General features: G+C 39.6%; 1 protein-coding gene across 3 annotated transcripts; it reads right to left on the reverse strand.

The window, feature by feature from the left end:
* Nucleotides 1-416: 416 nt before the first annotated feature.
* tagapb (T cell activation RhoGTPase activating protein b) lies at nucleotides 417-22,449 on the reverse strand. Of its 3 annotated transcripts, none has more exons than XM_072687464.1 (14): nucleotides 22,017-22,449; nucleotides 16,432-16,517; nucleotides 16,019-16,189; nucleotides 12,466-12,630; nucleotides 9,761-9,802; nucleotides 8,503-8,587; nucleotides 8,316-8,369; nucleotides 7,966-8,032; nucleotides 7,132-7,304; nucleotides 5,562-5,723; nucleotides 5,348-5,457; nucleotides 4,108-4,288; nucleotides 3,063-3,171; nucleotides 417-2,289 (listed from the first exon to the last, which is right to left on the reverse strand). In XM_072687464.1, exons 1-14 carry the CDS (start codon nucleotides 22,059-22,061, stop codon nucleotides 1,139-1,141), a joined length of 2,601 nt encoding a protein of 866 aa, XP_072543565.1. In that variant the 5' UTR covers nucleotides 22,062-22,449; the 3' UTR covers nucleotides 417-1,138. The 3 variants fall into 3 exon arrangements, with proteins under 3 accessions (XP_072543565.1, XP_072543546.1, XP_072543555.1); XM_072687445.1 differs by having other exon boundaries at nucleotides 7,132-7,307; XM_072687454.1 differs by having other exon boundaries at nucleotides 7,132-7,307; nucleotides 16,432-16,536; nucleotides 22,017-22,351.
* Nucleotides 22,450-22,463: the final 14 nt, after the last annotated feature.

The following is a 22,463-nucleotide window of genomic DNA, read 5'->3' on the forward strand; positions in this document are numbered from 1 at the left end:
GCTGATACAGACAACACTGCAGTAATAATGTGCATGAGCGTAGCAAAAGTGACAGGCTAAGTGTGGAATTTGAAGGTTTTCTTCATTTACTACATTACATTTTGTGGTGCTAATTTCAGCAGGTTTGTTGGTGTTTTTTGTCAGGTTTAAGTCACAGGTCAGAATCACTGACTGATGAGTCCACATCCCTGATAAAAGCTACAATTGTTGCTGGTAGTTATGTGGCCTACCTTTGTATGCTCATAAATCATTTTGGCCAACTAGGTAATAATCATGTCATATAGTGTCAGAATCCATATAAGCGGATTTTAGGCAGGCAGTTTCCTGTGTGTCTGTGAGTGGAGGAGAGATGTAGATAAACTCCCATAGAACACAAAAGTAAAGGCAACAATGTTTATTGTAGTGAAAAGGTGGAAGAATAACATAAAAACCACAAACATCTCTAATATACAAGTGCCATCATATCTAAAGAGTGTCTAAAGAGAAAGATACAAAAAAACTAAGAATAAAAAAATAATTTTAATACATCTATTTACATAGCTTCACACTGGCAGTATTTCAGAACGACTATTTTTTACATTAGCATATTAAATAGCGGTTACAAATTAGAACACGACAGCACTACACCAGATGTGCCAACTTGATAGATTGCAGAATGTGTACACAGTGCAAAGTCCTATTGGAGCTGGATTAAAGTGTGATTAGCTGCAAAATCTGTGATTTTAATTCTGTATGAATCTGCATGGTGTATTTACAGTGTCTACAGTAAAAACTGTGGACTGATTATAACCCAGTATGAATCTGCAGACAGTATCAGTTTTAGTAATCCGGCAGAGTGATTTTATCCAGTATGAATATACATCATTTAAGCCTGACATTGATCATTTTGAAATGATTTTAATCAAGTATGATTTTTTTCCCAATCTGACAGCAATAATTGTGGAGTGTTTCCTGTGGCATAACACAGATATAAATATCAATGACTTTTTAATCCAGGTTATCTGTGGGAATTTGAGAAAGTTACACCAATATGTGATTCAGTCCATTCAGCCAGTCAAATCCCACCGATTGCATTACAGAACCTCAGCTGGGAAAAGTAATCCAGCTCCAATAGTGCTTGAGCAAAACATTTAATTATTTACACGTATGACTCCTTTGCGTAGGAGAACTCCTCAAACACAGGCTGGCTGCACCTACGGTTCACTTTTTCAATCCTTGTGCGGGCTACAGACTCAGACATAGCTCTCTGTCTGAACGACCTCTGCTGACCCATGCTATTGTCTATTGAGTTTGCAATTGAGTCCAAGTCCATAAATTGGCTAGTAGGGCCAGAGTCCAGGATGTAATCGTTCATGGATATGGGACGAGACTTCCTGCCCTGCTCGATGGCTTCATACACTGTCATTTTTCGGTACTGAGGGGGTGCTGGCAGGACTCCAGAAAGCATGGTCTGCTCGTAGGATGGCGGGCAGCTAGGAGTTCGACTGTCCACGTGCTGGAAGACCTCGATGGCAGAGAGCGGCCGCTGGCGCCTAATGGGTTCCTCCAGTCCTTCGGCTTCGTTCTGAGAGTCCTCCTGAAGAGTCTCGCATGAAAATGCGGTGTCTTTCTGAGAATCAACTTTCTTAGTGCTCCCCCTGGTGGTGGAGAAGCTTCCCAAGCTTTTAGCTCTCTTGAAGGGCGAAGAATGGCGCCTTAAATCTAAATCTGCTTTAGTCGCATCTGCTCTTGGCTTGGATGTGGTTTGGCTCTTTCTCTGGCTGGCCGGCGACGGCAGAGGGGAACTGGCCACCATGAACACGGAGGTTTCGGACATGTTTGAGGCAGCACTTTCTAGGGAGCATGAGGACGAGCAAGAGCAAGCCTTGGAAATTGGTGCTGAAACGCTAACCGCAGTGTCCATGTTGAGGTTCCCAGCAAGCTTCCTGTGGCAGCTCTGTGGGTGCAGAAAAGAGTCGTCCGAGACTTGCTTCTTCAGTGGCTGTTCCTTGTACTCCTCCCTAGGGGAGGAACAGTCGTCTTGGCTCCGTGCCAGGCCTCGTAGGTTCTTAATAGCTGCTGAGGATAAAATGGTGGGCTCTGAGCAGCGACGGTTGAAGGGTTTGGTGAAAGTTTGGAATATTGCGTCTGAGGAGCAGGAGGGAACGGGAGTATACTCGATTCGAATCTGGCTGTTACCCAGAGCCCCCTCTTCCTCCTCCTGCCGCCCCAGTGCCTCCCCGCTCTCTCCGTCTCCGTCAGGGTCTGTACTGTCGTAGGCCGAGTCATGTTGGTGTGAAGACATGGAGTCTGTGTAAAAACAAAAGTTGCAATTTTAAGGTTTTGATGCAAAAGACAATCAGCAGTGGATTTTTTAACTCCTTAAGCAAGGGGAGAAATTGTGTAGAAAATGCAGATTCTAAACCTTGAACTAGTTTTTAAGCAGAAGGGAAGAAATTTATTATGCTTTGATAGTTATATGCTTTGATATGTTATATGCTTTGAAGTTATTGTTCTATGTACATGCCATACATTTACATTGCAAAAGTGCAGCGTAAAGCGTAGTGACACAGACTGTGCATCAAATGTTCCAGTCTCATGCAAAAGTTTGGTCAAATGACATGTATAGTAGATGTTCATCACTTTCAGAGATATTACATTCACATTAACCGAAAATGCAGTGTGCAGAAAGACACATTGCATACGTTATGTTAAATAAAAAAATCTACTTATATTTTATATATATACTATATACTACTTATTTTCACTTAGAAAACAAAACAGAACAGGGGTGCCCAAACGTCAGCATATGACAACTGTATATTTACAGTTAAAAAACACTACATAGCAATGCCAGTATTCAGTGCTGTCCCCTGTACGTGTGTGTGATCAGACCTTACAAGACATTTACTATGCTTTGAAGAACATTTAGCATTAAACACACCTGTACATGGATTTCGAATCTTGTAAGACTTCTAAGAATTTTTAGAGCTAGTTTATATAAATAAACATATAAATCCAGAAACATTCAGACAACGTCTGCTGTGTCTATTCAGTATCATAAGAGAACAATTTGTCTGTACCTGAGTTATCTCCCAGCTCCTCTTCTTCTGGGTCCCCGAGAAGACTCAGGATGTTTTCTCCAAAGATCTCACAGCAGTTTTCGATCAGGAACTGGGTCAAGTTGGTCACCTAAAATTGACATGGGTATAGAGACATTAGGATAGTAAATACCGCATTGGTTTAATTTGGTACATCCTGTGTAGTATACATTCTCATTGTGTCCTGGGGATTTTGGGGATTTTCCTGCCCTAAAGTACCTGACTCATTCACCAAGGACTACAAAAATAAACACAGTCTCTCAGAGTGAAAGTAAGATTCACCCCTGGAAATAGCATATACTTAGAAAGGAGTGCATATTCTACACTTCATTGTTTCTCCTATTAGTCAGCTTATCACCTTTAATGCCACAGTTGCCACATACTCCACTTATTCCCTCAGAAGCATCCTGTTTTAATGAGATGCCTTAAACACTAACGCTAAATAAGTGGACACATGTAAATGCACTGGTTTTCGTGACATCATAAAAACAATGAGTTTCAAACAGCAGCCACATCAAACTCTTCATTTAGTGAGTATAGCTTTAATGAGGTGTGCCTTTTAATGTATTTTACAGAAACAGAGCTGGGCTGGCTTACAATGAATTTTTCCACTGCAGTGCTGCACACCTATGAGCAGAGTTCGTGAGCATTTCACCCACAGATCTGATGCAGATCTGATACGTGGATGATTATTTCCTGTCAGTATAAAAGCAAAAAGCAAAAAGCACTTTGGTCTAAATGTTAGCGGCGTCTTTTGCACTATTTTGGAGTTGTTTTTTAATTCCCACTTTCTCAGTCTTTTGGTTTTAATGTAAGCTGTATACAAAGCACCCAAACCCGAGCAAACAAAAACAGTCTTGTGCCCTTTCTGAAAACTCAAATGCTGTGGGTTTTGGTGCAGCAGAAACCACAGCAGATGCACATCGCTCTCAGGCTTTGATCTAAACAGCATTTAGTAATACTGAGACTCTGAGACTACAGGTGATCTGAACAGGCTTAGTAATACTGAGACTACAGGTAGTCTAACCTTTTCGACCTTGCTGACTTCCATGATGTGGCTGCTGTCCTGCAGGAGGGTTGGGGCGATACACACTGCCAGGTTCTTGGTGTCCATTTTGTTGCTCTCTGATCTCTGGGCGATGTGGCGGAGCAGACACAGCACGTACTGCAGCAGGAGGCCATTGGCTTCAGGGAGTTTTTTCACCATTCTAAACAGACAGATGGAAAAATGGAAAATGTATAATAAATCAATACATAAAATGTTCTTCATGACTCTGGGTAGACTGTAAAATGTTACCTTGGCAAGTGATATCTTCTTTAATCTTTAATTAGTCAATATATCTAATATAGCCGATTAGGGGACAGCTGTAAGAATATGCTATTATTGATATATATCTTATATACTGTTGTGTAACACTGTTAACATTTCTAAATATGCTATTCACTCCTGAGTACAGTCGTGTGTATAGAAACCAAGTTGCAAGCACAGCCCGTTATGAATTCACGAGTATCCACCTACTCAGCCTACAGCAATTTAGCCTTGCTAAGCTGAAGGATGCTAAAGTTAAAGGACTGCTCCTGAATGAGGCATAAAACAGAGCTGCCAATCAGGAAAGAGCTTTCTTACTTATATCAGTCTCAGATATATTTACTTGATTCGGATTAAGTTCACTCGCTTGCCAGGAGGCTATTATTGCAGTGTACACACAAAAAAACAAACACAGGAAGAATCAGTTTTCTGCTCTTTTCTCGCTGCTTATTTAAAACATCTTATCTTGTTTAGACTGAAAAGGAAAAAAAGAAAAAAGCAGAAGTCACTATCTGACATTTTGACACTGACATGTGCTTCTTCCCTAATTTGCTCGGACTGAAAAAAGTGCACTTGAAAGCCCCACCTTATATTCCTCTTTCATTTTCAACCAGGGAAGTTAGGGGCTTTCTTGCAATGTGTTTTATGTGCCCTGAAGAACATAACTGCATTAACCTTATCGGAAACACCCATCTGTTGATGCACAGTTGATGTTAGCCATCCTCTAGCCCTTCATTAGGCCACAGAGCTTCTTTTGTCTGAATATTTTTGGGTTGTGGACCCACTCTCAACCTAGCGGTGACACTACCATAACAGAAAGCACCACCACCCCAAGCATTTCTGGGCAACAGCAGTCCTCTGGTCAGAACCAGAGCCTAATCAACTGTCTGTAACCATAGTCCAGTGACCAGCAATTAGAAGTATGAGGGAGGGGTTTCTAATAAAGGTGAGATTTTACCTCCTCAGCTCATTCTGCTTCTCCTCTGTCTCCTCCTTCTCCAGAACCTCCATCCACTTGTCATAGTGGTCGGCCACCAGCAGGCTGCCAGGAAGCTCCCTCAGGAACGTCTGCCATTAAGACCCAATCAAAACAGTGACTCGTTTAATGACATCCATTCTAACATTCCCAGACTGATATGTCAAAGTGCATTTTTTACAGCTTAACTGTTTACCTTCAACAGTCCAACCAGGAGAGTCACAGGCAGGGCCTCCATGTCCACATCAGCTCCGGAATCCAGCTGATCACGGACTGCACTGAGGTTCCTACTGTTACAGACCTTTCTGAAAACGCCCTCAGTGGCCGGGCCCTTCCTCCAGAGCAGCACAAGGAGCTCCTGGGGAAGAAAAGATGACAAACCATGACACAAAATCTCTTCAAGACATGTAACAGTGCTGACTTTGCATATGTCTGTCAACAATAAACAATAACCAGTAACACCTTACTGACAAGCAACCTTTGTAAAGCTACATGGCACCTTACATCTCATCTGACTTCATAAACCTACATAAACACTTGTTCCAAGTTGTCTTAAGAGCTGCCTTTGCCAATGTTGATGTAATTGCACCTACGAAAGCCTTATGACCACTGATGCCAGTTGTTATAAGGCTTTGCTTATACAGTTGCCATGAAAGGCCAACATAGGGGTTGTGTGTCTTTATGAATGCTAATGCTCATGTTATCCAGTCAACAATGTGGTGAGCAACAACAATGTGCCAGAAAAAAACCCATAACAGGAAGTCATTAAAAACACCATATACAGTAGATTGCCATAAAAAAGAGATGTAGAAGTGCAAAGCAGTAACAGCTGGAAACTAAAACTGTCTGAGCTGAGGGGTTTTAGACATTGACACTGAGCTGGAGATGAAAACATGAAGTTCACTTAAAACCGACAGAGCAGTTTATCTAAGGGAAAGCAGCATTTGATTAGATCTGAGGTGAAGCTGCCAGTTGCAGCTCAGCCTGCCTGCTAATTAAATCGCAGAGATGTTTTGAACCAAAATAGTCAGGGGATCCTTATCTAGCTTTTTCTAGTGCTCTCTGAATTACGCAGGTACTACTTCATTATTACACCATTTGCTTTTGGTCCAGAGAGTAAATGAGACAGATCTTAACATCTCAATCTGTAAGTGTTAACAGCTTTAATAAGAAGACTACACTAGAAGTTAGATGTCTATACTTAGAGGTGAAAATGAGGAAACTGCTTTGTAGGTTTCTGTGCTAGATGGTTGGGTGGCTGTGCTGAAGGCCGAATGAGGAAATCACTCTGTAGACCGACATTTTAGCATGAATGAAATGAGACAAAATGAGACAAAAAAAAACCCCACCACCAATACCAGCTAAATGTTTGGATTCACCTGCTTTAAGAAGGGTTTCCCTTGATGCGTACTGTTTTCCCTTGTTGTGGAATAATAGTGGAGGCATCAGAGCTATTACATAGCATATAAATCTCCTATTTTACAATCCTTACACTAGCCCCTCCTTTGCCTTAATGCAGTACTGATGCAGTACAATCAGTTCGCTGATGAGGGGCATCCTGAAATGATTTTCAAAATAAGATATAATCTTGTTTTGATAATAAATCGTTCATAATCAAATATATAATAAAACAGTCCACAATTTCCATTACATTTCAAAAGTTGTGTCTTCAGGCCTTCAGATCTACCACTACGTAAAAACCTACATTCATTCAGGTCGAGTGCAAACGTTTGACTGGTGGTATGTGTAAAAGCAGACATACGTACTGTTATGGGTTTGGGCAGTGTGGTGTCTCTGGACAGCGGTTGGCCAAACAGCAGGCTCTTCCTGTTCTCTGAGCGTGTGGGCAGGCCGCTGTGTGTGGAGCTCCGCTTCAGCTTGAAGGAGAGAGAAAAAGGGGAGAGAAAGCTCTTCTTACACCCAGCGCTGCCTTCATGATCTGCTGAAGGACACAGAGAGGACAGGCAGGTTGGTTATAGCTTGACTGAGGCTGCAGCAGTGCTTTCTGGGTCAATTGGAGCACCTGACACATAGAATCTAAGGAGATCTTAGTAGGTGTGGAGAAGGTCAGCCAAACACTCTGAACTTGTCGCAAGATGTTATCACACTGTTCTGAGCTTCAAAGCACCAAACCTATCATCACCATGACACACTGAGGCAGTTTCAAATACAACAAATACATTTGTTTTGGAGGGGCCATCTCGCTCTCCAAGTCTCTATACACCACTTTCTTTCTCTTTCTCTCCTCTTTTACTTTTCTCTCCTACACTGCAACTGAATGCTTTCTACCCATTTCCTCTCTTACTTCTCTCGCTTTCTCACACACTTTTATGTATCTCCTTTTCTCACACTCTATCTCCTTTTACATCTTTCACACTTTCATTTATTTCTTGCAATCTCATTTCTTGTCTGTCTCTTTTCTTTTGCTGTTCTGTCTCTCTTTGCCTTTATATTGGCCTTTCTCATTCTTTCTCTCTCAAGCATTCTCATGCTCTCGCTCCCTCTCTGTCTCTCCCTCACTCTTCCACCCCCCTAGTTTCATTGCCAGTCTCCGGAGGGCCCCTAACCACATGTACGGTGTACAATCAGATGAAACTCACCCATGCTCTGTTCAGTTTGGGTCTCCTGTTTGCACAGCTCCTTCTGCAGGGCGGAGATTCCGTTGCCCTGAAGAACATTGGGTGGTTAGTATGTGAACAAAGTGTGCGTGTGTGCCATGTGACCGTGTGTGCCAAGAACACACACATATTAACCACATTCACGTTGCTGTACATGCTGCATCTCTCTCTCTCACACACACACACACACACACACACATACACACACACACACACATATATATATATATATATATATATAAAGAGAGAGAGAGAGAGAGAGAGAGAAACTTCCATCCACTTTTATTGACTTTTTGATGAAGTATCATAAAGAAAATTAACCTAATACTCACTTGAAGAGGCAACTCAATAATAGAGTCCATTCCACCTGCAGTTAGAGTTTTATTCTATAAAAGATGAAATGTGAAATACATATGAGTGACATATCAGTTCATAGGCTAAAACTGTATATTACTATAATATTTACAAACAACACACAAAAAACTCATGAATGTTATTGAGAGCAGTAACTATACATACAGTAGTGGTGCTGCTCAGGACCTTCATGAGGACACTGGTGGGTGGAGAACAGCAACCAGTCTGCTTTCTCGCCTCCCTGGCTTTCCTGTTATGATATGCAATATTTTTTACTTGTAAACAAAGTGGTTTTACACATGCTGAGCTTTTAAGTTAAATACGAGTGATATCCTCTAACATGCAATCCAGCGACTGAACCGTAAGATGAAGCAACATAATGTCCAAATAGACACAGAAATATGAATGAATTACACAGAAAACATATTCAAGCATAAATAAATGACTAGCTATGAAACCTAAATGACAAAACTAAAAATGAACAAGCCACTTCATCGCCATTTTCAAGCAGCATAAGATGACCCAACATGCTCACTTATAAAAAATGGACACTTCAAGTCCAGTTTTGTACAGTTCAGGTTCATTCTATTTTAAGAAATGTGATATGACCATTAGGATGCTGGTCAATATCATAGTCTAATACAAATATCACCCTATGTGAAAAGTCCCTTCAGATACAATCAGCAATGAGCTTTCTATGTAAATGTCAATGCATGAACCTGATGACATTTTATTGCTTAACTGTAAACTGAATTAAAACTAACATAATGTATCTGCACATTGTCATTGTCCAATGAAAAACGGTGATCAGAATGAAAAAATGTTCTCAAAATTGAATGAAAGTAACTGTAAAATAAGAGTTTAAGTAATTTAGAGCATTTCTATTGATTCATTTATCCAGAATGATTTACACAGTGTACGGAGTCCAGTACACAGGGTGGTTTACACCCACAGGGTTCAAAATCATGGACAAAACTCAAAAAATAGACAAAAATGGAGATTTTTCATTGGACAGCAGCTATATTCAAATGCAAATAATCCATGAATGACATAATACATACATTGCATGAACATAATACATGAATAGTATAATTTCTCCAGAACAACCATTCATTAAAATTAATATATATATCTAACTTGAATTCAGATTTACAAAATATATATAAAATATAGGTAAATAACACCTAACAAATGAAAATATGTCAAAATAAGTTAAACAGAATAAAAAGTAGGCAAAACAATAAATACAGTTCTGCCACTCTTGTTACCAAGTAACACATGGTGCAACGTGTGCTTTTGTATATCAGTGCATATCAGTGTTTGTGCCTGATATGTCTGGAATTACCTGAGTATTTCTGGTACTGAGGTAAATAAAAGCTCGAAAGCTAAAGCGATGTGTAAGGAACATAGTTTTAGTGCTCACCTGTGAAGAGTATCTAACCAGCGTTCTTTAACCTCAGGAGAACTGCAGGTAAAATAACAGCATGGTTTGAGTTACTAGTCCACAAGCAGAAGTCACATCACATTAGCCCTCGCCCTCTTTTAACAAGGAAACGACATACAGTCATGGGGACAGGATGCAGCGTCATGGCAACACCGCCACTTCCTCTTTTTAGCTCGAAACTCTGCCGACAAATGGAAATTCTCCCTCTGTGATGCTGCAGCACCTGAGAGGTTTGAGGTCTTAATTGGGACAGAAGGAAGGCCGTGCAGTGATAGAAAGTGTATAGCGGGTGTAAGTGCTGTGTTACTACACATGGGCTGCTGCGTAAGAAAATTTTCCATGTCAAAATGGATGGTGTACACAAGGGTCACTGTTTTCATTCATGCGTTGTAAAGAGTCATATACTCTTATAATAGAGATTGAAAGAACCTTTACACTGGTTAAGAACCTGTCCATCAAGTAAATGTTGTTAAGACCTTTAGTAGGTTCTTCACACTCACACACATCTCTATTACAAACATGGTTCTCTATGGAACCAAAAGTGCTTCTATTATGGTATCACTCAGAGAATCATTTGTGAAGAATCATTGAGTGCAGTCTCACCACAACCACAATATATTCTAGTGTGATCAAAAATAACTTGTTGATGACATCCATTTATCACCACAATTTACACATCTTCTAATGGTTACTTTAAGCATCAGCAATCATATCAACAAGGACCAGATTTCAAAGGAATGCCACGAAGAATTGGGGCTGTTTTGAGGACTAAAGTGTTCCTAATAAAGTGCTCTCTTAGTGTACACACATGGACTGATGTATTTTGCACAGCTAAGAACATGCTTGATTCATTTTTATCTTCAGGTTTGATCACACCAGCTTAAAATGTCTCTTTCTTAGTCCCCCAAATTTCAGTAACGGAGTCCTCCAGGGCTAAATTCTTTGTCCGCTTCCATTCTCTTTCTATACTTGTTTACATTTGGCTTGACATTTTACACTTTACATCAACATGTGTTTAATTTCGCTGCATTAAAAAAAGCCAAGTTTAATCACATTCAACAGAAGTGTATCTTGGAATAATCTTAATAACATGTGCTTGATTTGAGTGTTCACTATCAAGTGAGAGGATAAACAACATGGAACACAAAACACTAAGTTGTAGTTATCCCTTAACAGAGTGCTTTCTTGCAACGAGCCAACGAAAGTGTCTAGACAAGCATGTTTACAGGAGGTTAGCAGAAGTGCAATGAAAACAACATTTCATGTGTAAGATGAAATGAAATCTGGTCATACTGCCAATGCAACTGAGCTAAAGGTCAAAATGGAATCCAGCCAAAGTTTGTACAGATACTATTCAAACTTTAAACACATGTTAATGCAAGCTCTCAGTTGCTGAAATCTGTCACTTGTCATTGAAATTAAAGTATACAGCCTTGCTAAAAACAGTAGTAGCACTCACCTTGAGGGTATAGGACACCAAACATGCCTTGACTGCATTTGGGGCCCAGAAATGTATGTAAATTGAACAGTAAATGAAAATAAAAGTATTACTTATAGCTACGTATATTGTGTACACTTTTAAAAGTATGAGATCCATGCTGAACATTTGGAGGTTCTTCAGTTTGAAACTGTGGAGGAAGCTTAAAGTGCTGTTAAAAACCTGTTCTTGAAGGTTCCTCAAAGGAAAAAGTTTCAAATGGAAGAGCCTCCAAATATTCCTTGAGGTATAACAAAATGTAAATAATAAAGATTAACTGCATTTGGGGGAAATGATCATAACATTTATAGTGGCATTTTGGTGGCATCTGCCAAAAAGTTCCTCTTTTTTTTCCTACACTTGGCCGATTTTACGCTAAGAGTCCTCATGTGATGTGGAATACCCCTTAGCATTAGCCAACATGTGACCATACCAGTATTTGTCTTCTGTCTGGGTTCCTGTTACAAAATTTCAAATGTCTACTTCTCCTTTTTCTGAAACTACCCTCCTACATTGTGAATAGATGCAATGAAACACTCCAGGCTACAGCGTCATCATTAGGGGAATCTGTTCTGAACCACAACAATCCTAGCAATGTCTAAGGAGAGACATACTCTGTTTGCTCAAAGTGGCTGAGAAAAAAAGTTTACACATCAGTCAGCATGCTTATGGAGCATATGGAGAGATGTGAATGTCTGTTACTTGAAAACATAATTCACTTAAAAAAAACAGATGAACTTGAAAGCAATGAAATCTAAATGAGTTTGGGTTTTCATGCAACACAGAATTTGAGGACACCTGCTAGTGTTTCTCCACTAGTAGTGTTCTCCACTGCTAGTGTTCCACTCCATGTCATTCCAAAGATACTGGATGGCACTCCATCTTTCCAGAGAACACAGTTCCATAGCTCTACAGTCCAGTGCTGGAAGGCTTTGTGCACCTCTACTTCAATCTTGGCATTCATCATCGTGACCTTAGGCTCATGTGTGGCTGCTCCAGAGTATCCCGCTCTATTAGTCAATGCTTTTCAATGGGTGCACATTACAGTAGCTGAGTTTACTAATCAAAAGAGGTTTCTGGATAGTTTTGGACAGTGTATATTTAAATAAGGCTGAATATTGTGTACATGGATGCATTTGTGTGTATTTTGTGACACTATCCTTTGTAAACACAGACATTGAGCTGCTTCACAATCTGCCAGACTCACCTGAAAGACACCAGACAGAGGGAGAGAGACCAGACCAGGAGGATGGTCGTCTTTGGATCAATTTCTCCATCCTCATCTTCTACTTCATCATCCTCACTTTTGAATGTACACACCCAAAGGTCCTTCAGGTTAACTCTGTGCTTCAGCCTGTAACTAGCACAGGACCTGAAGAGGAAAAAACAAAAACCAACAGAGATAACAGCTTTAATCATTTTTTGGTGATGTTACGATTGGCATGCTCTGTGGTTTTGCGTTCGGAAGAAAATCGAACACTGTATGTAAAATGAGGTAATTTAGCCTCAAATACCGGTCTAGACAGCATATTGTGTCAGGTGTGGTTGAGAATGGCCAATTAGGGTTAGAAGCAGGTGTAAGTGTAGGTTATGTACAGGATATGAGTAGTTTTATTTTCAATGTACATTTAGGGATTTGTTATGCACAGGAAATGATTGATCTAGGTTAGGCTCAGGTTTGTTACTATAGATACTACGGATACTGCAGGCTAAACATAACACCCATTTGGATTCTGAAAACTCGTTACAGATCTTACTGCTGTTGTCGATTAATGAGAAAAGGATAAAATGCTTCCTTTGGTCAAGTTTTACAGTTTGAGGTTTAGTACCATTAGTTATGCCATGCTGATGGAGTTCACCCGCCACTGTCGAACAAACTCGTCTTTGATATGTCTGTCTGTAAACTGCCCCACTCTGCATCCTGACTCATACAATGGAAAAAAGAAGCTCTTCATTTTTCCCAAAATAAGATCTATTCAAAGAATGTTGTGGAAAAGAGGAACAAGACAGCGTCCAGCTGCTCCAGACTGAAAACTTTACGTTAACAGTGGTTAGTTGGTTAATAACGGTTCCTTTTCAAAGAATCCTGACTAGAGTAACTAGGATTTTCTTCACACGTCACGTTGAGTTAACCCTCATCTTGTAGCTGCTAAAGCTGGAGCTACCTTCAGAAGCTTTAATCATATGAAACAGTCTATCTGATGGTGACTAGAGTATATTATTCACTTGTCATGCTGCTAGCTGCTAGCTCGTTTATTATTTTATTATGGTCTGAAGCCAAAAACACTGGGTGACTATGTGTAGAATGGTTTAATTTCTGCTAGGACCTTTTATCATTGGCTCTGGTGCTGTCTTGATTAAAGTTAAGTGCAATCCAGAGGCAGGACGTCCAAAAAAGTTGGGCATCGGGGAGGGGGCCAGATAGATCCTGAGGTATTACATCTGATCCTGCCATTTTTTTTCTGACAATCAGTCCCTTAGTGAAAATATCAACACTAAGTGTTTTCCTTAGGCAGTAAATTCATTTCCCTCTGCTTCACACACACACACACACACAAGAATGTGGATTCTCTATGAAAGAGGCCAATTTGAAGTTATTTCACCACAAGCTTATTCGCCAGTTTTTTTTTACTGCCAATGAAAAAAAAAAAGACTGGTCATTACTGGTCATCACTGAACATGTGTTCCCTGTGCATGTGCAAGAAAACTTTCAAAGCATCTGTATTTATTTTAAGATATTAGCCTGGATATTACTCTGATAAGAAAATGAGTGGCATCACTAGAGATTGCATATTGGATATTAATAAGTTATATCAGCAATATCAGCAGAAAATGCTAAATGGGAAATCTGAGGGAAAACAGAATGATCCTGTAACACTGTATGTTTCTTCCTGGGGGGCATTGGAGATTGTGTGAATAGTATTATAGCACTTTTAGATGCTCTTCTTGAGCACCAAGAGCTTGAACTTAAGACAGCTCATGTTAAAGATTAGTACAGAGAAATTTTAAAAAGAGGTATTGAGCCTGCTCTATGCATCACCCATCCCTAGTTCTGGTCTTCCAGTTGCCACACTGTAATTCTCTCAATAGCATTTCTTTTAGTGTATCGGCCTGTGATAGGTTCTAGCCACTTCCAACTAAGCTGATATGTAGCTACACATGAATCCCTTCCACATAAAGTACTAAGAAAATCAGTGTTTCGGTGGAAAATGTTTTAAACATTGAAATTTTGAAAATTTTGAAAATTTTATTCTCTGCAGTGTCTTATATGACAAAATACCAATTTAGCCACTTAAAGGGCATGTTTTTGAGAGCGCTGAGGTCTTAAAAAAAACAACAACACTTAAAATCACTTATTTTTATGTGATGAGTCAGCTAACACACATCAAACAAGTAACATCAACCCTAAAACTTGCCACATCTCTGAAATCTCTGATCAGCTGAACAGTAATGAGCAGGGTAAAGGTTAACAAAGTCAGACATTGCGCTGCATATAAAAACACTGAAATGATCAGATTAGAACATCAGCTCACCAGCTAGAACTGAAATGCTCAGTTTGGCACAGTAAACATGCTAAACCGAGGATGCCATACAATAAGTCAAAGGGGAAGTAGCTGAATCTGAGTCTTACACCCTGATCAGATGAAAAGCGTTTAGCTGTAAGACGCATTTCCTCTGTCTAAAAGTCACAGAGCAAACGTGAGAGACGTGAAATGACCTCAGATCAGCTGCTGTGGCAAAAACAGCCCAGCTGTTAGTGAGGAGAGACACAGGCCCAGTGGGGTCGTGCCCGCAAACTATATGTCAACAGCTTGCTGTTCATTTGTTAGCCTATTTTGTAGGTTTTTAATACAAATCAGCATGTTTGACTTGTCCTTTTGCAATAACTCAACTCCTGTTTTTTAACCTTGATCCAGAGTCAATTCAATTGTTTTGTTTCTTTGTTAAATAAAAGTTAAAAAAATTGTGGACGTAATATACTATTATCATAGGCTTATAGTGTGACATTGTGACAATTCATTTTAGCCTTCATTTTTAAAATGACTGTTTTATAGTGTGTTTAATATCTTATAATCCAGTCTGACTCACCTCCCTGACCATTCAGCTGCCAGTTCAGGACAGTGGAACACTGCAGTGAAAGCACTTCACTGTGAGTATAGAGGCACACATAGCAGGTAGGGGTTTCTAATAAAGTGGCCAGTGAGTTAAAGCACAAGGTAGGGGTTTCTAATAAAGTGTGCAATGAGTGAAAGCACAAGGTAAAGGTTTCTAAAAAAGTGGCCAGTGAGTGGAGCATAAGGTAGGGGTTTCTAATAAAGTGGCCAGTGAGTTGAAGCACAAGAAAGGGGTTTCTAATAAAGTGGCCAGTGAGTTAAAGCACAAGGCAGGGGTTTCTAATAAAGTGTCCAATGAATGAAAGCACAAGGTAAAGGTTTCTAATAAAGTGGCCAGTGAGTGGAAGCACAAGGTAGGGGTTTCTAATAAAGTGGCCAGTGAGTTAAAGCACAAGGCAGGGGTTTCTAATAAAGTGTCCAGTGAGTTGAAGTACAACATAGGGGTTTCTAATAATGTGGCCAGTGAGTGGAAGCACAAATTAGGGGATTCTAATACCCTTGACCAGTGTGAGACATACAGCATCACACTCATATAAGAAAAAAAAAAGAAGAAGCATAATTTTAGGTTTAGTTTTTAAAAAAATTATTTTTATGAGGTTATTGAGGTATAGTGTTTCTATGTGTAGTGGAAGGTGAGCGGCTTACTTGAGCTTAGCGATGACCAGCACATCAGTGAGGAGAAATAGGTGCCGCTCTCTGGTCTTCAATCCTTCAGTCAGCTGGGCTGTATCGTCCAGAAGCAACTCAGAGTCCTCGGTGGACAGACCGAGCACAAAGGGGCTCTGCTCCACAGCCATGGGGTATGGAGCCTCCTCCCTGCACAATAGAACATCATACAAACTCTCATTTAGACCCCAAACATGATCCAAGACCTTTGCACAGTTTATGGATATTACACTACGTGTATGTATTTAAAATGTGGTGATTTTAGCAGCAGCACTTCTTTTAGGAACAATGGACATGAACAACCCAGAACACAACCTGACAACTGACAATTCTCCATTAAAACTTCCTTAATCAGACTCCACATACACATTACCAGTCAGACTGGTTTGTACCTTATGGGGGACCAGGACATTCCCAGGGCTTTCCCAAACACCAGAGTCGGAGCTGATCGTCTCCGCTGGGCCAGAGTGCGCATGTGCTGTAAAACATCAGAACATCTGTTTATGATCAATTACCAAACCATTACTGTCCAGTCTGAACTGTTCATAACACACATCCAATGATTTAAGACAAATAAAAAAAAGCAGTCCACTTAAGTTAGGGGCAGATTTACTAACAGAGGCACTTCTTACTCAGATGTCTACACCCTTTAAAAATTAGGGTTCTTCAAGGGTTATGTATAGGATCGTATAGAACCATCCCATCAGAACTAAAAGGACACACTTAAATGTTTTTTTGAGCTAATTAAACGGCTCTTGTCTGTGAAGGACAGCCTCTTGTAGAGGATCCTTTAAAGCAGTGGTCCTGTCCCTACTTAACTACTCAACTCATTAATGAGCACTTACTAAGTTGGAGTGGGCATATCAAAGCAGGGAAAACATGCCAAATGTGCAGGGCAGTGGGCCTCCTAGGCCATAGATGGAGACCACAGCTTTAAGCACCTTTTTAAAAGCTGAAAGATATATATATATATATATATAAGTTGTACTACTGTTATAAGTCAAAACATTCTTTTTCATTGCGATGTAAAACTGACACTTTTTATTATTGGGGGGTTTTCCAATTTAGTAGGCTATCTGCTACTTCCATGTAAATGCCATCAGAAGCCACTTCAGAAATGGCATAGGGGCAGCATAAAGCAGTGTTTTTGAACTTTTGAATGCACTGAATTTGAGTTCCTAGCTGTGAGCAGAGAATCACAACATGACTGACATTTCTGCAACAGAAACCATGGCTTTAGTAGAGCACGGATCCCACAAAGATAAGAGTTCTAATCTGTGCTTTTTAGCCATAGTTTAAATGATTATTTATTGAAGTAAAAGCTCCTAAAACACTTTGATGAGTGTAAATCTGACCAAACCTATCAGCCAAAACAGTTAAAAGGACTGTTTAACTAACACAGGTCCCCAAAAGTGTCACTGAAAGTACATAAAGTGTTTGTTTAAAATTTTCAGTCATACTGTTAGCAATGAAAAACAAAAAATATAATTACATTAATTTCACATAATTACACAATTACACACTGAGTTTTATTGTAAATCACTTGCGACTGATGTGTGCAGATGTGCTTAACCAAGGAACTAACTTTAAACATTAAGACACAAATATAAACCTGATACCAGATCATTACTCTCAGACAGGGCAACATGGAGTTGTAGAAAAAATACATTTGAGAGAGAAAATATCCATTCAGACGCGAAGAGTGCTCTAATCTTACTGTGGCATGCACCACTATTAGGGGTTTGCGATAACTTCAATTGTGGCTGCGGGTGAACTCTGGGTTGCGCCGACCAAGTTGATTGCATGCGCTGTATCTGGACTGTGGTTCTAACATGTGTTGCAGGGTTCGTGGTGCCATTTGGCATGTAGACATAGGCACATTTCGACAGCTACTGCCATTGTGGACTTGAATTTAGTGGCTCAGTGAGTCCCTGTTCAATGAATCAGTTGTACCCGTAATTAATGGAGCAACTCCAGTGAGGTATTCTGACCAACTTCACAATAAAGCACTTCTTATTTTCCACCAAGATGGCCGTCTCGGAGAGTTCTTTCTTGCAGACACTACTAAAGAGCTGCTCAATCTATTCAGTAAATCACCACAGACACTTTTTAATGCCAATCGAGGGTTTGCCCCCCCGACACAGAATGATAGTAACTTTGCCGCTGAGTGTGTTATTTAGACGGTTCACAGTTATTAGCCAGAGTAAAAGTTCTGAAATAAGTATTCACACTCTCTTCACAGGCTAATATAGTCACTTCAGTAGCCACTTCAGTAGTCATAGCACAAGTCAGCTGCTATGAACATTAGACTGAAATGATGAGGGGTGCTAGATTCATTTGGCTGAAAGCTTCACATCAAAAGTCTGAAGTCTCTGACGATGACTGTAACTGAATTTGAAACTTTTGCAATATAAATGCCAGTTTGGTAGACATGTCACCACAGCGCTCAGGCACACAGTGAGTGAGCAGCATGATTGGCTTTAGCTGGGTTTTACCCATTTAACCTCGCTGGGGCATTTCTGGCACAGTACTGCCCACTTCTGGCTAAAGGGCTGATTCATGTTTCACCAACTAAACAACTAAAACAACAAAACTGTCTGTTTGTATTTGTGTTAGTAAGTGAGAAATAAGCCCATTAATTTTAGTGTCGCTGCCAGATAATTAAAGTGGATGTGGATCAGCCGCTGAATGCGAAACACCACAGAGCAGCATAATTACAGTGTTTCCTGGTCAGGGACCTCTCATCCGCACCGTTGCATTCTGGGACAGCCATTCAAACCAAAACAATGAGCACTTGTTTGAGTGCCGTCATGAAAAACAATATGCTGTCATTTGCATGGATTACAGCCAACTCAGCGCTAAGGCCAAACAGTGGCTCATAAAATCAGACAATAACAGTTTATTCAGTATGTATTTAATTCAAACTGATGGGCATGTGAAAACTTGCCATAGTAAGTATCTGAATGAAAACTGTCCTTTGACACCATCAATGGCTGACAGACAGGTACAGAAGGTATGTAGCTAACTTAAAGGTTCCACTTAACCGAGCGCCAGTATATTTACTTTTTATAGTAAATATGTAGTCTTTATAGGGATTGGTTCCAGTACATTTACAACCATAGTAATCAGCAACTATTGAAATACTGCAATGTGAAAAATATGTTTTTTTGAGATGTGGTGTCCTACAGCCTAAAATTGCACAGGGTAAAAACACGGTTACTGACTAAGGTACCCTCAAGGATACATCTTCAGTATTCTCTTAGTTAGGGAACCTAACATGATGGTACCATACTGACATAGCAATTATTTATATAACTATAAAAGTTTTCATTTAAAATATTTTCTACTGATTTCTTTATATATTTCTTTGAACTGTTCTTGAACTGTTGTCTGGAGTAGCAAGAGTTTACAATATGCAGATTTAACAAATTGGGGGATTTGAAATAAATCAACACCGGGTCAAAATCATACACACAGGGCAAGATTATAGCATACCTAATATTTGGTTAAATGTCCTATAGCAAGTTGACAGGTGGTTTTGGTAGCCATCAGGAAGCTTCAGGTTGGATATTTGACCACTGTTCTTGGTAGGATTGGTAGAGTTTAATTGAATTGGTTGGTTTCCTGGCAATGACCCAACTTTCAAGCACAATCCCCACCTGTGTGTTTGGGGTCATTGTCCTGTTGGAACACCCAGTTGAGTCCAGGTTCTTAACATCTAGATGATTGTTTTGCTAAAGGTTATGCTGAATAATTGAGGTAGTCCTAGTTCCTTATTACTTCATCCACTTTGTGCAAAGTATCAGCTCCACCGACAGAAAACCAGCCCACCAGAGGGCTTTTCTTTGTCCATATGGTCAGCTGCAAACTTTACTCCAGTGAATTTCAAGCAGGGGCTTTTTTCTTGGACGGCAGCCACTCAGTCGTCCATGATGATGTGAAAGACTCTTGACCTTAGACAGTGACACTAATGTTCCAGATGTTCCAGCAGTTACCAGTTTACAGCAGGCCTGTGCCTTGTTAGTTCCTGCCCTTCCGGAACAGTTTCCTCTCTGGTAAGGAACACAAACTGGTCTTTCAGAACTCCAGAACTGAGGCTGCATCCTCCCAATAAACATACTTACTTATGTACAACAAATGATCTTGGAATCTGCAGTTGTTTTGAAATGTCTCCAAGAGAAATTCTTGAATTGTGTAAATCTACAATCATCTTTCTCAGGTCTGCACTGAGCTCATTCTACTGTGTTTATTGGTCAATACAGTAAGTGCTGTCAACTATTAAAGATGTATGGAGTGCACTACTTCTGCCCCAGAAAACATTTTTCTCATTATTAATACGACCCAAAAATAATGTGTATGAGTTTTTTAGCTTACTCTCCCACTGAGGAAGACAAAACAGGGATCATATTTTGGACTGCTGTCCATATTTCCAAACAAATTATTTGGGGATGTTAGAAGCAATTATTTCCACAGTGCAGTAGAGGTTCAGAGTTTTGGACCAGCACCTTAGAATGGCTACACTTATTAAGGCCTTATTAAGACTGCCCCAGTTCCCCAGGAAGTGGGTTAGGGGGCAGAATCACAGCAGAATCCAAACAAAAGGAATATTAGCACTCAGACAAGTTTCATTTCACACAGTACTCACATTAGACTTGGTAACTAAAGCTTCACAAACAGTTGACTACAGTCTTCTGTTTCTAAAGCTTTAAAGTGACAGTTCAGTGAAAAATCAGAAAACAGCTTTACCCAAATGTATTTAATTAGACAAGTTGGCTAGCTACTAGCTACAATTTAATGTACTTTATTCATACTGGATATTAATGTTGTTAGAACTTCATTCTGGATATTAATGTTATTAGAGCTTCATTCTGGATATTAATGTTATTAGAGTTTCATTCTGGATATTAATGATATTAGAACTTCATTCTGGATATTAATGTTATAAGAGCTTCATTCTGGATATTAATGATATTAGAACTTCATTCTGGATATTAATGATATTAGAGTTTCATTCTGGATATTAATGATATTAGAGCTTCATTCTGGATATTAACGTTATTAGAACTTCATTCTGGATATTAATGTTATTAGAGCTTCATTCTGAATATTAACGTTATTAGAACTTCATTCTGGATATTAACGTTATTAGAGCTTCATTCTGGATATTAATGTTATTAGAGCTTCATCCTGGATATTAATGATATTAGAGCTTAATTCTGGATATTAATGATATTAGAGCTTCATTCTGGATATTAATGTTATTAGAGCTTCATTCTGGATATTAATGTTATTAGAGCTTCATTCTGTGTATGAATGATATTAGAGCTTCATTCTGGACATTAGCCTAATGTTATTTACATCTTAATAGTTTCCTAAAATTTCTTTTACATGTGTGAAGGCACACATGTTTTGTGTAGAGGTTGTTCCTAAGCACAATATTTAAAATTTATGTGGACAAACCGGTGCCTAAAATCTTTCTCAATACTGTATCTGCACCAAGATTTTTTTTTTCCTAAAATATACTGAATACATGACAGTGTGCATTTTCAGTTAAGTCTAAGACTGCTTATAATACTGATGTATTAGTACTTCTGTATTACCAAACTGTGACTGATTCATTTTTAAACAGTCAGACTCATGGGTGTTGGTGCTCAGCAGTGAAGAAAGCTTAGTAACTTTGATTAATATAGTGTCATTGATGTTACAGCACCAAACATGGCAATGAACTTTACCTCTATGTAAATATCAGTACAATCCTGATTTCAAGTGACAGATTTTAGCTAATAAATCAGGACATCACCCTCCATTGCATATGCAGTAATGTGCAAAAGCCTTTATCAGAGAAAACAAGAAGTAAATAAACATTGAAATAATTAAACATTATTAACTACAACATTTTGAGCTGTAAGTGATTCATGTCAAGCAGATTAATGCAAAAAAAAAAAACAAAACGCTATTGCAAATAGTCTGAACTTACTGGTCGTATCGGCGCAGCAACATCATCGTAACTTCCCCTCCTCATCGCTACAAACACACTGGCATAGTACACCACGGTACAGATCAGTACAGTCTGCAGCAGCAGAGAGCTTTTCAACACTCCAGTGACTAAAACGCTCCAGAGTGAACTCCTAAACTCCCCTGACTCCTCCAGAAAGCACTAATGAGGCTGGAAACAAAGGAAGGCCGGGGGGGGGACAAAAGAGGAGACGAGAGGGGGTTCCGCTTGACCTGGTGAAAAATAATGTGGCAGTGAAACTGAACAAAGTACACCCCATTTTTTTATAACATTTACTGCAAGAAATGCTGCAGTTACAGCCTACATTTTCACCTGAGTCGGCATAACTTTGCCAAGGAGACCAGGATGATGCTGTATCCATTAGTCTACAGCTGGGTTTATTCATAGAAATACGTAATCTGTGTTTTC

The sequence above is a fragment of the Salminus brasiliensis genome, chromosome 1 (assembly GCF_030463535.1).
Source record: "Salminus brasiliensis chromosome 1, fSalBra1.hap2, whole genome shotgun sequence".
In the NCBI taxonomy this organism is placed as follows: domain Eukaryota; kingdom Metazoa; phylum Chordata; class Actinopteri; order Characiformes; family Bryconidae; genus Salminus; species Salminus brasiliensis.